The sequence below is a fragment of the Tarenaya hassleriana genome, unplaced genomic scaffold, assembly GCF_000463585.1.
Source record: "Tarenaya hassleriana unplaced genomic scaffold, ASM46358v1 Cleome1, whole genome shotgun sequence".
Classification (NCBI taxonomy): Eukaryota; Viridiplantae; Streptophyta; class Magnoliopsida; order Brassicales; family Cleomaceae; genus Tarenaya; species Tarenaya hassleriana.
The window spans coordinates 3,900,150-3,913,870 of record NW_010960187.1 but is presented as its reverse complement, the minus strand read 5'-3'; the positions used below and the strand labels follow the sequence as shown (position 1 = coordinate 3,913,870).

At 34.1% G+C, this 13,721-nt stretch overlaps 3 protein-coding genes across 4 annotated transcripts; 2 read left to right on the top strand and 1 right to left on the bottom strand.

Moving 5' to 3' along the window:
* Positions 1-26: 26 nt before the first annotated feature.
* On the bottom strand, positions 27-1,930 carry LOC104809508. Of its 2 annotated transcripts, XM_010535529.2 has the most exons (6): positions 1,616-1,929; positions 1,354-1,465; positions 1,092-1,156; positions 898-1,002; positions 469-816; positions 27-314 (listed from the first exon to the last, which is right to left on the bottom strand). In XM_010535529.2, exons 1-6 carry the CDS (start codon positions 1,817-1,819, stop codon positions 192-194), a joined length of 957 nt encoding a protein of 318 aa, XP_010533831.1. In that variant the 5' UTR covers positions 1,820-1,929; the 3' UTR covers positions 27-191. The 2 variants fall into 2 exon arrangements, with proteins under 2 accessions (XP_010533831.1, XP_010533823.1); XM_010535521.1 differs by having other exon boundaries at positions 469-1,002; positions 1,616-1,930.
* A 575-nt stretch (positions 1,931-2,505) lies between these two features.
* LOC104809477 (putative ER lumen protein-retaining receptor C28H8.4) lies at positions 2,506-5,234 on the top strand. The gene is made up of 6 exons (XM_010535490.2): positions 2,506-2,908; positions 3,139-3,338; positions 3,936-4,076; positions 4,245-4,325; positions 4,507-4,631; positions 4,918-5,234. Exons 1-6 carry the CDS (start codon positions 2,686-2,688, stop codon positions 4,964-4,966), a joined length of 819 nt encoding a protein of 272 aa, XP_010533792.1. The 5' UTR covers positions 2,506-2,685; the 3' UTR covers positions 4,967-5,234.
* A 903-nt stretch (positions 5,235-6,137) lies between these two features.
* Positions 6,138-7,189, top strand: LOC104809468 (gibberellin-regulated protein 1). The gene is made up of 3 exons (XM_010535480.2): positions 6,138-6,311; positions 6,442-6,481; positions 6,793-7,189. The coding sequence occupies exons 1-3, from the start codon at positions 6,237-6,239 to the stop codon at positions 6,972-6,974; spliced, it is 297 nt and encodes a 98-aa protein (XP_010533782.1). The 5' UTR covers positions 6,138-6,236; the 3' UTR covers positions 6,975-7,189.
* Positions 7,190-13,721: the final 6,532 nt, after the last annotated feature.

Sequence of the window (13,721 nt, the reverse complement as noted above, 5' to 3'; positions counted from 1 at the left end):
CCCCCCCCCCCCCGAAAAACTGAAGGAGAAACACCTAACTATATACCTTAATTGGCTAGTCTGGTCACCATTGTGTAAATCAAGGGATGATAATCCTAGAAACAGATTAGATTAGAATACATACATGAAATGCAGATGATTAACTTAAGCCATAAGCTCCTAATATGTGCATCAATGGGGATTTTATCCATTCAAGAGTGCTGCATTGCTCGAGGAGACGGAGATGGAGCCTTCAACTTGGGAACTTTAAATGTGGACGAGAACAGCTTCGGTGTTTCTAAACTCGGGATTTTCCTCTTCACGCTCTTGCCTCCCTGATCAAAAGATTCAAAGATTTCAGAAAAGGTACATTTCCAAGAAATCAACGGAGATACGGGCATTAGAATACGGTTCTGGGTTTCATAGTGCTACCAGTTCTTTATATATATGTATATACTTAGAACATTCAGTTCACGAGTACATCTATACCTGTTCACTCTGTTTTACTAAAGCTGGAACAGTTCCAGCAGGCAGATCTTTCTTGGCGGCTGCATTGGATTTTTCCGTCTTGCCATTGATGCTGTTTGTACGAGTCGTGCATCGGGTTAAAACCGGTGTAATCTTAGAACTACGAGATTTCTGTGCCAACTCTAGCTCTTGTGATAGCCTTGAAATTTCCTCTTCTTTCCTACTTGCATCCTCCTCCATTGCAGCCACCTTACCCTTCAATCCCGAGATGATACCATCCTTTTCATCAAGCGATAGTTGCAGCTCCTCTTGATGGGAGATAAGACTCGAAATTTTCATGCTTGCTCGTGCGATTTCATCATCCTTGCCCTTCAATTTATCAACAAAATCGCTTTCTATGCATTTGAATTGATTCCAGACGAAACCATTTTCTCGTATAAGCGAAGATACCTCACAGTTCTTTTCAGAAGCAAGCTTCATGTATTCAAGTCTCAGTTTCCTCATTTCGGTTTCCAAGGACTTACTTCCTGCAGCTTTGGAACCGAAATCTTTATTCTGCACGAAAAAATAAACTTCTTATACCGAATTTCGTGCCATCTAGCGAAAGCCATAAGAAAAACTTCAATAGGGTTAGCTTGCCATACTGTTGAATTCAGAGTGAGGAAGTGAAACCATGCCTTGAAATCATCCAACTCATCCATGGTATGTTCTGCAAATGCATAGATGATGGATCAGGCAAAGAGGGCAACCATGTTCTGTCCGATCAAACACACTAAGATGCTGGTTTCGGCTTTTATAAAAGAATGAAATTCTGTTCTGATACAGAAAAAGGAAAGGAGAAAACTTTGGGCCCGAGGAAATAGGATCAATTTATGAACGTATCAACAGGAAGAAGCATTCGCAAACCTAATTTCACTTTGCAGAGAGAAACATCTCTATCCTTCAATCCAACCAACATATTCGATTTGGCCACTTCCACCAAACGCATCATCTCCATCGTTTCAATTTCATCTTTCATCTGAACAATCAGAGAAAAGCAGTCAACTAAAATTCCAGGAAAACTAAAGATAACAACCTGAAAATCCCCAAATCTTACAGCGATTTCGTTGCGACAAAACCCTGAAACCCTAATTTTTTTTACTTGGATTTCTGAAATTTGGGGATTTACCATAGAGATATGATCCTCGTAGAGCCGAACATCAGAGACCCAGCGATCATTCTGAGTTTTGATTCTGTCAACCAGAATCTTCCTGTCCTTGACGAGGGATTCAAGCTGATCCTGTTTGGTCCTAAGAATCTTGGCCAAACCCTGGAAGATTTTGTCCCACTTCTCCCGATCCGACAAATCTCGGCAACCCGTTTTCATACCCATCACGAACTCTCAGTTCCGATTCTGATTTGAAACGGAGATGCAAGAATCCAGACGAGAGACAGAGAGAGTAGACCGTTGGGATTTGAGAGAGAGACTTCTTTCAAAGTTTCAAACGGTCGATTCCGTACGATTTAAATCAAACGGCTACAAGAGCGTTATATGGGCCCGGCCCTCACACATGATTGCCGTTGCGGTTCTTATTGTTTCTTATGGGCCGAAACAAAGCCTCTTTCAAGTTTAGTTTATTAATTTTTCAATTTTAAAACATTTATATCCGTTAGGTTTCTTTCAAAATATTTTTTGTTATAAAAAATATTCATTTTCTAATTGTCACTATGATTTATTACATCTCATCTGCCGTTACGAGTTGTGGATGGTCATTGGTCACTGCTACTTATGTACTGAGTTAAGAATATCATAATCTCGTCTGAGGCTTAATGGGTTTTGTTCTCCCGGTTTATGATGCCGACCGGACCGAACTATACCGAACCGTGTCGCAATTTCAATTTTCACACGAAGAAAAGACAAGAGAGCCGAAGCAGCAGGAGTCGTTGGCCCACCACAAATCCAATCTCTCACCTAACAGCGAGTACCTTCCACGTGTCGCCCTCAGAAAATATTAAAAATTTTATAAAAATGAATTGATGTTAATAAAATGCATCAGGAAAAATATTAATCCGTTCTCAATTCCCTCACTCGAGAAGCGAAAAAATAGTATAATTAATCACCTGATCCAAACCAAAAAAACGCAAATCACACGTAAAGGGGCGATCTGGTTGTTCATCATCGTACCCGGTTCTCTCGAACATCGAAAGCTTCAATCTTTTGTCCCAAAAATCGAAGTAAAAGGGGAATATAGATCAACGATGGCGGCGGCGAAGAGGCCGATCCACACGGTGACGACATGGGTTCGTCGGCAACCACCGAAGGTGAAGGCTTTTCTCGGCGTGGTCTCAGCCATGGCGGCTCTCGTTTTCCTCAGGATGATTGTTCATGACCACGACAACCTCTTCGTCGCCGCCGAGGCTGTTCATGCCATTGGAATCTCCATCCTCATCTACAAGCTCATGAAAGAGAAGACTTGTGCCGGTGCGTTTCTCTCTCTGTCGGAAATTTGAAGTTCTGGGCTTGGGTTAGGATTCTGTTCAGGGAAGTGGAATTTTGAATAGATTGGTTCGGAATCTTCGGATCCCCTGAGAAATTGATGTTTCGGATTTAGGGCTTGTGTGATGTTTACCGTATACCTTTTTTTCCAGAAATGGGCAATTTTGATTCGTATTATCGATTTGGTTTAGGAAATGTGTGTGTATGGTTCACAGGGCTGTCTCTGAAGTCACAGGAGCTGACGGCTCTGTTTCTGGCAGTGAGGCTCTATTGCAGTTTCGTCATGGAATTCGATATTCACACTTTACTTGATTCCGCAACGTTGGTGACCACCCTTTGGGTCATCTATATGATCCGGTTTAAGCTTAGACCCACTTACATGGAAGACAAGGACAATTTCTCTATCTATTATGTCGTAAGTTGTGTTCCTATGTTCTGTTTTTTGGGTATTGTCTCACTTTCACTCTGCTGTTCCCTTGGTGCTAGTTCCAGTTCTCTGCTATCTATCTGTGGTTCAGATGTCGAAAAAACGTAACTCTTATCATTGCAATGACTTAAACTGAAGACGAGGTTGAAAAGGGTAATTAGCGAACTCGGGTTTTTATGCAGGGTTTGAATTTGAATGGACGAGAATATGATGTTTATCTTACTTGATTGTCGATACTATCCTTTTGGAGTTTTCATCCACTGGTTACTTTGCTTTAAAGGTTACATTCTTTATGGATGAAATGGTTTTTTCTAGTCCCTCTTTTCATTTTCTTCATTGTTTCATCTTGATTCTGATAAAACTAGTGAAACCGATTTTGTTGAAAAGGCTTAGCTTTAATCTAATGTTAGAATTAAACAGCCTAACCCTGGTGATTAAGACTGTTCAAATGAATTGCTATCTAAGTTCAAAGAGGTAATGATAATCGCCTGTCTTGATGCCTTCAGTACATATATTGCCTTATCATTGCCCCGGTTTTAACTTCAGTTGCTGAGTTTCTGGCCATCTTCTTCTTTCTTACTGCAGGTTATCCCATGCGCCGTTCTATCTGTACTTATTCACCCGACAACACGTCACCACATGATCAATAGAGTTGCTTGGGCTTTCTGTGTTTACCTCGAAGCCGTTTCAGTTCTTCCTCAACTCAGAGTCATGCAAAACACAAAGGTATTCTCGGTTTTCAGTTTGAATTTCTTGAAAACTTTCGGTTTCTATCCTATAAGTTTCAGATTCATCTATGATTCTTCTTTTTCTAGATAATGATTTTCTATCTATCGTCGATCAGTGATACAAAGATTGGCCCGTACTCTTTCTGATGTGTTTTGCCTTTCTCAGATCGTGGAGCCATTCACAGCACATTACGTATTTGCTTTGGGGATAGCTAGGTTCTTGAGTTGTGCACATTGGGTCCTTCAGGTTTTTCCCTGCAAATATAAACCTTTCTTTACAGTTCTTGAATCGATTAAAGAACTGTACACCCTAGCATCCACGTTTTCCTCCCCAATCTTGCAGAGCAGAGCTGTCCTTTTCAGACAGTATAAGCTCTCTTACGCGTTCATACCAGATACCATTCTGAAAGAAAATGTAACGTGTGTAGGTTTTGGACACTAGAGGACGGTTACTGACTGCGTTAGGGTACGGGCTGTGGCCGATAACGGTCCTCCTCTCGGAGATCGTCCAGACATTCATTCTTGCTGACTTCTGCTACTACTATGTGAAGAGGTACGCCCAATGAACCTGTCTGTTTGTCGCAAAAAAAAAAAAAAAAAACTTAGCCTTTGTTTGTCCATATGACAATATCAGCCAAAGGCCAATTGACATGAACTGCTAACGCAAAGATACATCAAAGAACACCCTTAAATGATGTCGAAATTTTCATGGATCGAGTTTTAATCGATTCATACGAACTGTTGAATACAAAGATACATCAAAGGATGCCCTTAAAACATTATCTGAGATTTTCTTGAATCGGGTTATAACGAAAGCCCTTGTTTTTTCTCTTGAGCAGTTTGATGGGAGGGCAGCTTGTTCTTCGTCTCCCGTCGGGCGTGGTGTAGAAATGGGTTGAACCGATCGCCGGAGAATTGGCCGGAGATAAGGAGGAGCATGGTGGCTGCTCAAGGGGTGTGGAGCGTGTCATGTTTTTTGCAGCCTAAGCTTTAAGTGACGACTTGTCTTATCTTCTCTTTCCTTTACTTTTGTTCTTATTAGAGGAGTGTAAAGAGATGGGGTTAGAGAGATTAAGGAGGTAATGTTTAATTTAGATGCTTACTATAAGCTTTTGTTTACGAACAAAAGATCAATTGAATTGATGGGTTTAGATAAGTACGGTTCCCACGTAACATAAACACGAAAGTCTCGTCCTTATCTACAGGTTTTACGATCAAGAAAAAAGACACACATATTGTCTTTCTTACAAGTGTGTGTGTGTGTATGTATGTATGTATGAATTGTATTTCCAATTTAGAAAATTTCAAAAAGAAGAGGATTATTCCCAAAAAAAAAAATAAAGAAAAGACGAAAAGGAGAACTAATAAAGGGGGAAAATAATTGTGGCTGTCCTAATGGATTGAATGTTTGGTGTTGGAGAATAATGGACCGAAACCGGTTATTCGGCCGAAAGAACCATCTTTACAACCAAACAGAATTATATTATTTAGAAAATGTTAAAGACGGTTTATATATATCTTATTTGATTTTCAAAATTAATTCTAAAATTTTGAAGTTTTTTATATATACAAAATTAATTAAACATAATTTTTTATTCCATGAACTTTAATAATACTCACAAAATTAATAATGGAAAATTTTATTTCACTATGCAACTAATTTCACCACCAGAAATATTCTCTTCTCCGCGTATGCTCGCTTTTTATACCAACCGACCAATTTATCAAACTATCCTTTAAAAATTAGCAAAATTTTTTTCTAACGACTACAAAACATATATTTCTATATGTATCTCAATGATAATTAACCCAAAATTACGATTTCAATCAATTCTAGCATAAATTATTATTTTTTAAATCCATTCTATTCATAAAGATATGAATAAATGCTAGAAACTATTATTTCGAATTTCTCCTCCTCGTAACTTTTTTTAAAATTTCCTAATAAAGCAGTATAAAACATATTATATACGTTAATAATTATTTTTAAAACAAAAATCTCAAGAATAATCTAAGACAGAACAGAGGTTGCTTCTGCGGCTATAAATAGCATCTTCCCATTTCTCTCCACCGGACACAACAACATCTTTCACAAATCTCTCATAGAAATTATCAAAAATATTATATTATCTATTATCTGAATTCCAACATTTGAGTTATGGCTATTCACAAAGCTCTACTCGCTTCTCTACTCGTCTCTCTGCTTGTCCTCCACCTTGTCCAGGCCGATACGGTACGCTTTTATTTTCACAACTAAGCTATATATATATATATATATATATGCAATTTCTTATATATGTTTATAAATTTATATATTTTTTCTATATTAATTACGAGCTTTCATGTTTTTTTTTTTAATTCAGGCAAACTCAAAACCTCAAGATGGCTACGCAAAGAAAATAGGTACTTAATAACATCCATATATATATATATATATATATATGCATACAAATTCGAAACAATACATTTTTCTACGATTTTTCAAATTTCATATGTTTTTTAAACAATGGTTTTGGAGATGTGAGAAATAAATATTTTAACAAAACAACAAAACTAACCTGATATTTATAAAAAAAAATACGTAATTACAATAATACCTTTATAATATTAAATATACTTTCTAGAAATAACATCGTAAATATTTGTAGAGATATATAATTACAATAATATATTTTATTATATAAAATATAATTTTGTTTGAGATGTATATATAGATTGCGGAAATGCGTGCGAGGCGCGGTGCAAGTTATCGAGCAGGCCGCGACTTTGCCACCGTGCGTGCGGGACGTGCTGCATGAGATGCAACTGCGTCCCGGCTGGTACGGCCGGGAACTACGACAAGTGCGAGTGTTACGCCGCCCTCACCACCCACGGCGGCCAACGCAAGTGCCCTTAGAAATCGCGATTTCCAATCACTGATCCCAAACGCACCGCGCGTTCCATGGACATGACGTTTGTTGATGATTACAACGATCCTTTGAGTGTGTGTACTGCTATTAGTTTATGAGTTTCTTTGGTATTTCTTTTATTTTCCCGGTCCGTTTAATTTTATTGTACGTCTTTGATTTTCTAATAAAATCGTATGTGGGTTATATATTCCATTCCATATTAGATCACATTTAACGATTTCAATGGACACCGCAGTTTTCAAGAATTTATGTATTTATTTAGCATTTTTCGACAAAAATTTAATATTTATTAGGTACTTAAAAATTTTCATGTACCTTTTATACTTTTTGAATATTTTATGTATTTTTTTTTATCAAATTGTCCCTTGGAAATACAACTCATTGAGGTCGACTCAAGTGCCCCTTAATCGGCAAACTAAAAGTTTAAAAAAAAAAACAATGGAGCCACGCATTTTATTTCATGCGAATAAAATAATACATTTATTTTCCGAATTAACAAAAATTTAGGATATGCTTTCAGATGCTTCTCAATGGCGCATTTTGTGTGTGACCTTAATGGGCTTGAACTTAACTCTTTGAGCCTCATTTTTGTGGAAAATTCGTATTTCGTGCTACCACGAAAAGATACATAGGGTCGTTTCAAAGGTGTTTACTATATATAACAATTATAAATTATATAAAAAATACACTGTAATTAGATTTAAAATTTCAAACAACCTCTAAATATAATTTTATTAAAAAAAATAATATAAATAATAGAAAATATCAATTAAGATTTTTGATCCAGGGTCTGGTCAAATTGGATCCACAATGTCGAATGCAAATATCATTTCAATTTTGAAAAAAATTTCTCTTGGTCACATGAATAACTACCAATGTCAAATGCACTATAACAAGATTTTAGATTTGTATATTTACGACTAAGATTACTATGATGAATTTCATAGAATTATTCAGATTCGATTTTGGACTTATACAATAATTTAAAGTTAGAGATACATGATAGTATTCAAGGAAATAATACCATAGAAGTTGGTATAGAAATGAACTTAATGCTCGATAATAATAATAATAATAATAATAATAATAATAATAATAATAATAATAATAATAATAATAATAATAATAATAATAATAATAATAATAATAATAATAATAATAATAATAATAATAATAATAATAATAATAATAATAATAATAATAATAATAATAATAATAAGCGAGACTACATATACATAGAGGAAATGACGAGAAAAAAGATTTTTAATTCGAATCAAATATAAAAATACCAATTTCACGATAAAATTTTCTTGTTTTCCTATGTTTTCAAGTCTTCTGTAATTTATAATATAGTAGAAATCCATGTAAATGTGGACAAACCGAAATCCGAAGCACGATCACAAAATCACAAGCAGAAACTGAATAAACCCGCAAAAGGAAAAGAGAAACCCTCAAATAAGAAAAAACACAACCATGACTTTGACTTAAGAATTCGACTAAACATAATAATAGTCATGATGATGAACAACCTGACGATCTTCATCACGAGACTGATGAGCCGAGGACTTATTGAAGAACTCAATGCAATCTGCGATGGCTTCACTGTAGTGAGAATGAGACGAGTAATACGAACTACACGACATCTTCGGCGGCTCTAACTTCTCTCCTCCTCCTCCGGAGCCCCCGCTGTTTTTACGGCGGCCGGAGGAGGAGGGGAGGGAGAGCGTGAGCCTCATGAAGATCTTGCGGAATCGATGGAAGAGCTTCATGGCCGAGAAACTGAGGATCCTGTTCTCGTTGTTGGTGTTGTGGTTACGCTTATAATCGTCGAAAGCTTCGTTTATATGGACCGTGAAGGCGTCTTTGTGAGATGGGTTTTGCATCGTTTTGCGTGTTTCTGTCGATTTTATCGTAAAGTTTATGTCTTTATCTAAATCGAAGTTGCCGTTGTGTGGAGAAATTATGGTATGTTTTGCATGTGTTTTGTTTGATTGCGTTGCTCACATATATACTTATATTTTCTTTAGAAAAAAGGTGTAATTAGGGTTTTGTTTTCTTTAAATGTATTCTTTGGTTTGGTAATTGATTTTCCATGGAAATATTTTATTTCTTTTATGGACATAATTTGAAATATACATAAATTTATTTTAGAAATTAGAGTTTAGTCTCTAGTTAATGTACTGCGATATATTTTATGATATATAATTTTTTGAAAACCAACAACTCGATATCTAAATCTAAAAAGTTAGAAATTCAATTGTTCGAATATTGGGTTCCATTCTACGGTATAGATTGAGGTATCACTCGATATTATTCGACATTTTTCAATTCACTTATTTCTTATAAATTCAATATATTCATGGTTTATTTCTACAATGTAAATTAAATGGGTATTTAGCATATATGACTATAACAGAATAGGTTTAGATCAATTCTTACAACAACAAAAAAAACAGTAATATCAACAATGTAAAACAATTGAATGGAACAAAGAGGGTTACAACTTTATTATGAACAATATAATTTGATGATTAATGTTTGTAGTTTAACATAATATTATTAATAAAAAAATTGATGCAGATGTTAAGTCTATCATGGTTATAGCCTTATAGGGACATGGGGAGAGAGAGATGAGTATGTTGTTTCATGTGAACAAATCATTTGCATGGGCCTTTCCTTGTCTTCGGAAACTCCACTAACCTCTTGATTAGATTAATTCGATTTTAATTAATCAGGAACCACACATTGTAACATTTTATTGACAATAGAATGAATCTAAATAACAAAAAAAAAAAACAATAATTATCTTACAATTTGCTTAGACAAATAGAGTACTCAATGCAATAAGTTTTGTGTAAAGAAATGTATATGTGTGGATTCCAAAACCCTAAATGGATTTATTGATCCTAAAATGTAATATGTAAATTAAACTGTAATGATTCATGGACGAGGAAAATCAGGCAGAACAGTGTTTCATGATTAAACCCTTAAAAAAGAATATCATGATTGTACTTTGTAACATATGTGCGTAGGCCCATCTTATCGACCAAAACTCATAATTTAATTATATTGTCTCAGATGTTTTATACACTATAGTCTAAAATATTATGCACTTACATAAATTTCAGCAAGTGAGAAAACGGATATCGAATCAATTTTTTTTTCATATATAGTTTCCTTGCAATGCTGCTACTTTCACAATCATCATTATTAAAAAGGGGAGAAATATGAAATATTTTGAGGTTTTTTATTATACATGTTTTGTAAGGAAAAAAATTGCTGTATCATTAATGCGAACCAAAATGAAACCCAATATAAAAACCAACCATATATATATATATATATATATATATTCAAAACAGAAAAATTCAAACCCTACAATAACCAAATTAATTAGCTTAGGAAACTGAAAAACAATTAGCTTAGGAGATATATATATTGGCTGAATGATTAGATTGAAGAAGTCGCGAGGATTATAGGGTTTCAGTCGAAATAATAAACTGAGTAAACTGAAAAACAATCATGAGCTAATTAATTAGATACACAATCAAAGCATATATAATTAGAGAAATGATAATTACATAACAATTAATTCTAGGGTTTGAGGTTGTTTGTGGTCCTGCATGGACAATTGGCTTGATCTTATGAATATAGCAACGAGAAGATTTCGGGACCATTATGTGATATTTATTTCAAATTATAATAAAGTCCATTAATTAGAATAAAACAAATATTTTGGCGAATTTTGAGGAGGAAGAGACATGGAGAGAATAACAAAGAGAAGCTTTTGGTGAAATGATTAAGGGATGAGGTATTATTTTGCATATATAATCATGGGTTTAAGACAGTAATGATAATGTTTTGAACTTTAAATAAATTATTCCATAAACTAAATCCACGTGGATAATCATATAACTTAGCTTAGAATCTAATTAATTCCAATTGAAAGATTGTGAAAGATAATTAAACACATTTAATGATAAGCAAATTGGGTTCAATTTTCGGTTGATATTTTTCTACTTAAACCTTAATCGAATTCATTCAAATCAATATGTATTACAGGACAAACACAGAAATTGTATTACCGCTAATCTAACCGTATTAACCAAATTCTAAGTAAACCGAAATCACACAAACTGTTTAATACCTAGCAACAAGTACAAAAAAACATAACCCATTGGTTTAGTCTAGATTAGGGATGTCAATTGGGCCGCTCCCAGCCCGCATTCGGACCAAAAATTTCGGACTCAAGCTCGGACACAACCCAATATTTTCGGGGTCCGGACCAGCCCATTAAATATGTTTTTTGAAATTTATTTGTATTTTTTTTTTCGAAAAAAAAACGAGTTTTCGGGTTGATCCGAAACCCGATCTGAATCCGATGCGAAAACCCAAAAAAAATCGGGTCGAGATATTTAGGACTGAGATGAGACTCATTTTTTCGGGTTGAATCGGATGAAGATTCGATTTTCGGGTCAAAATTGAAACCTTCCTAAACCTTCCGGTCAATCTAGTGGGTTCCCCACTTCTCTAATTTTCTTAATGGGCTAAAAGAACTCACACACTCAAATACTGTTGACCCATTAATTAGCAGTCGCGTAAAAGTATTTTTCCGGCTAATTAATTATAGTTTGGAATTTTGAAATTGTTCCTTTCACCGATTTATACATTAGAAATGTAATTTGAAATATACGGATGCAGAAATGGAATTTGAAATTTATGCAAAACTCAATTTTTAAAATTTAAAATTTATACATTTTATTCTTATTCAATTCACCGCCGGAGAGACTTTTTTTTTTTCACAATATTTGCGATATAGGTTATTAAATTTCACACTTTAAATTGCCACGAAGCGTCATCCACTCCATTTTTTACTTGCTAATTATTTAAAAAACTTTACAAACACAAAACGAGAAAAATAGAACACAGTTTGGTTAATTACACATAATCACCACTCTAATCAAGCCCTAAAGCATCGAACTTCAAAACAACCAAATGACAGAAGGATACGAGAAAACAACTAAATCAGAAAGAAAATAAAATAAGTAATTAGTTGTTGCTGGAGGCAGTAGTTGATGAAGAGATGCTGAAAACTCCGGCCAAGATTTTATGCTTCGTCTTCGATCGCGACTGCGGCTGATTTGCGAAACCTCCGCCGCCGCCGGCACCACTGCCTCCGCCGCCGCCGGCTCCGGTGGTGGTTTGGCCACTTGGATCGCTCATTTTTTTTGTGTGGTATTTTTGGAGGTATGGAGTCGCTCTTGATGCTTTTTGGAGAGAGGATATATGTGGATAATTATAGGCACCAAACAAGCAAAGGGAATCTTTTTTTTTTTAATGTTATTATTTATTCATGCTTTGAAATTAAATAAATAACATATGCATGGTATGCTTTGCTTTGCTTTAGTTATTAAATAGAGGTTCGAATTCTATCATTATTTAGAAATATTTAAGAATTTGCATAAAATAATAAATAATAATATTAGAAAATTTATAATTATAAGGTTATGTTAATTATATATGTAAAATAAATTCTTGTATATAATTATTACGATCAAATGTTTGCTGAAAAATAAAAATAATAATGGCTATAAACTAGTTTAGTTTTACATGATCTTAGGTTCTTTTCTTCAAAGATCTAAGATCTTAGGTGCGGATGAGCCGCCATCAACATTACATTATTGCAACATGACGCATGAGAAATGGACCGTGTGACGTCAATTATGTCGTCATTTTATTCCATTTTTTCTCTCCACTTTAGTAAATACTTTTTTTTTTTTGATAAAACACTTTAGTAAATACTTTGTATAAAAGGGGTAAATATATGTATCTGTGTTTCATTTTGATTTGTTTATTTTATATAAAGAGGTTTGGTTATTATTATTTTTTTTAAGTTTTTAAAAAAATTGTATTTACTCGATCAGATTTGGAATTTTCGGCACATTTAGAAAAAATGGGTCTTTTCGTACACTTCGATAGAATTTGAGGGGTATTTTTTAAATTTTTCTTTTTTTAGTGAGAAAACTATAACAAAAAAAGAAATCCCTTTGATAGGTCACTACTACAATATAAATATACATATATGTATATATAACATCAACCTGTCGGTGGTCCAATGGTGATAAAGAACGCTATTCATCTAGGCTTTAGGTTATTAGGTTTGGATTAAAAAAAACTTTATTTTATATAACTATATCATTTTGTTTGTTTTTATACAATTCTATAAATAAACACACATTTCGACTAAATAAAATTATATTTCGATTTCTATTAGACTGTTAAAATACTACATGTTGATATGTTATTTATATTTAAATAATTTAATTAAAATTTGCATATTTATTTTTAAAGTGTATTCTGTTTAAGACTGTTATTTATTATTATGTATTCTAGTATATGTCATTCTATTCAATTTAATTGGATTTCATATATATATATATATATATAATTTTATCAATTTTTCAATAAAAAAATTAGCCCTTAAATGCGCATGTTGAGATTATGATGATATTTTAAAACTAGGATGATATTTTTAATGTATTGGGAACTCAATTTGTTCACGCATATCAGCCAAAAAAAACCCATAGTTTTAACTCACATTTGGTGGTTGCAGTGTCATCAATCACATGAACGGTCCGTTATTTCAGTACATTTAATGTTATATAACATATGGTTAGTGTAGAGTTGGTGAACGGAATTAAATGTACGTATAGGTCTACCTCTCCCCCCCCCCC

Coding starts and splice junctions, on each gene's coding strand:
- LOC104809508 (XM_010535521.1), bottom strand. CDS start 1,819: ATGGGTATGAAAACGGGTTGCCGAGATTTGTCGGATCGGGAGAAGTGG. Junction 1,003..1,091: donor TCCTCACTCTGAATTCAACA/GTATGGCAAGCT, acceptor TTTTTCGTGCAG/AATAAAGATTTCGGTTCCAA. Junction 315..468: donor TAGTAAAACAGAGTGAACAG/GTATAGATGTAC, acceptor TCTTTTGATCAG/GGAGGCAAGAGCGTGAAGAG.
- LOC104809468 (XM_010535480.2), top strand. CDS start 6,237: ATGGCTATTCACAAAGCTCTACTCGCTTCTCTACTCGTCTCTCTGCTT. Junction 6,312..6,441: donor ACCTTGTCCAGGCCGATACG/GTACGCTTTTAT, acceptor TTTTTAATTCAG/GCAAACTCAAAACCTCAAGA. Junction 6,482..6,792: donor TGGCTACGCAAAGAAAATAG/GTACTTAATAAC, acceptor ATGTATATATAG/ATTGCGGAAATGCGTGCGAG.
- LOC104809477 (XM_010535490.2), top strand. CDS start 2,686: ATGGCGGCGGCGAAGAGGCCGATCCACACGGTGACGACATGGGTTCGT. Junction 3,339..3,935: donor ATTTCTCTATCTATTATGTC/GTAAGTTGTGTT, acceptor TTCTTACTGCAG/GTTATCCCATGCGCCGTTCT. Junction 4,077..4,244: donor GAGTCATGCAAAACACAAAG/GTATTCTCGGTT, acceptor TGCCTTTCTCAG/ATCGTGGAGCCATTCACAGC.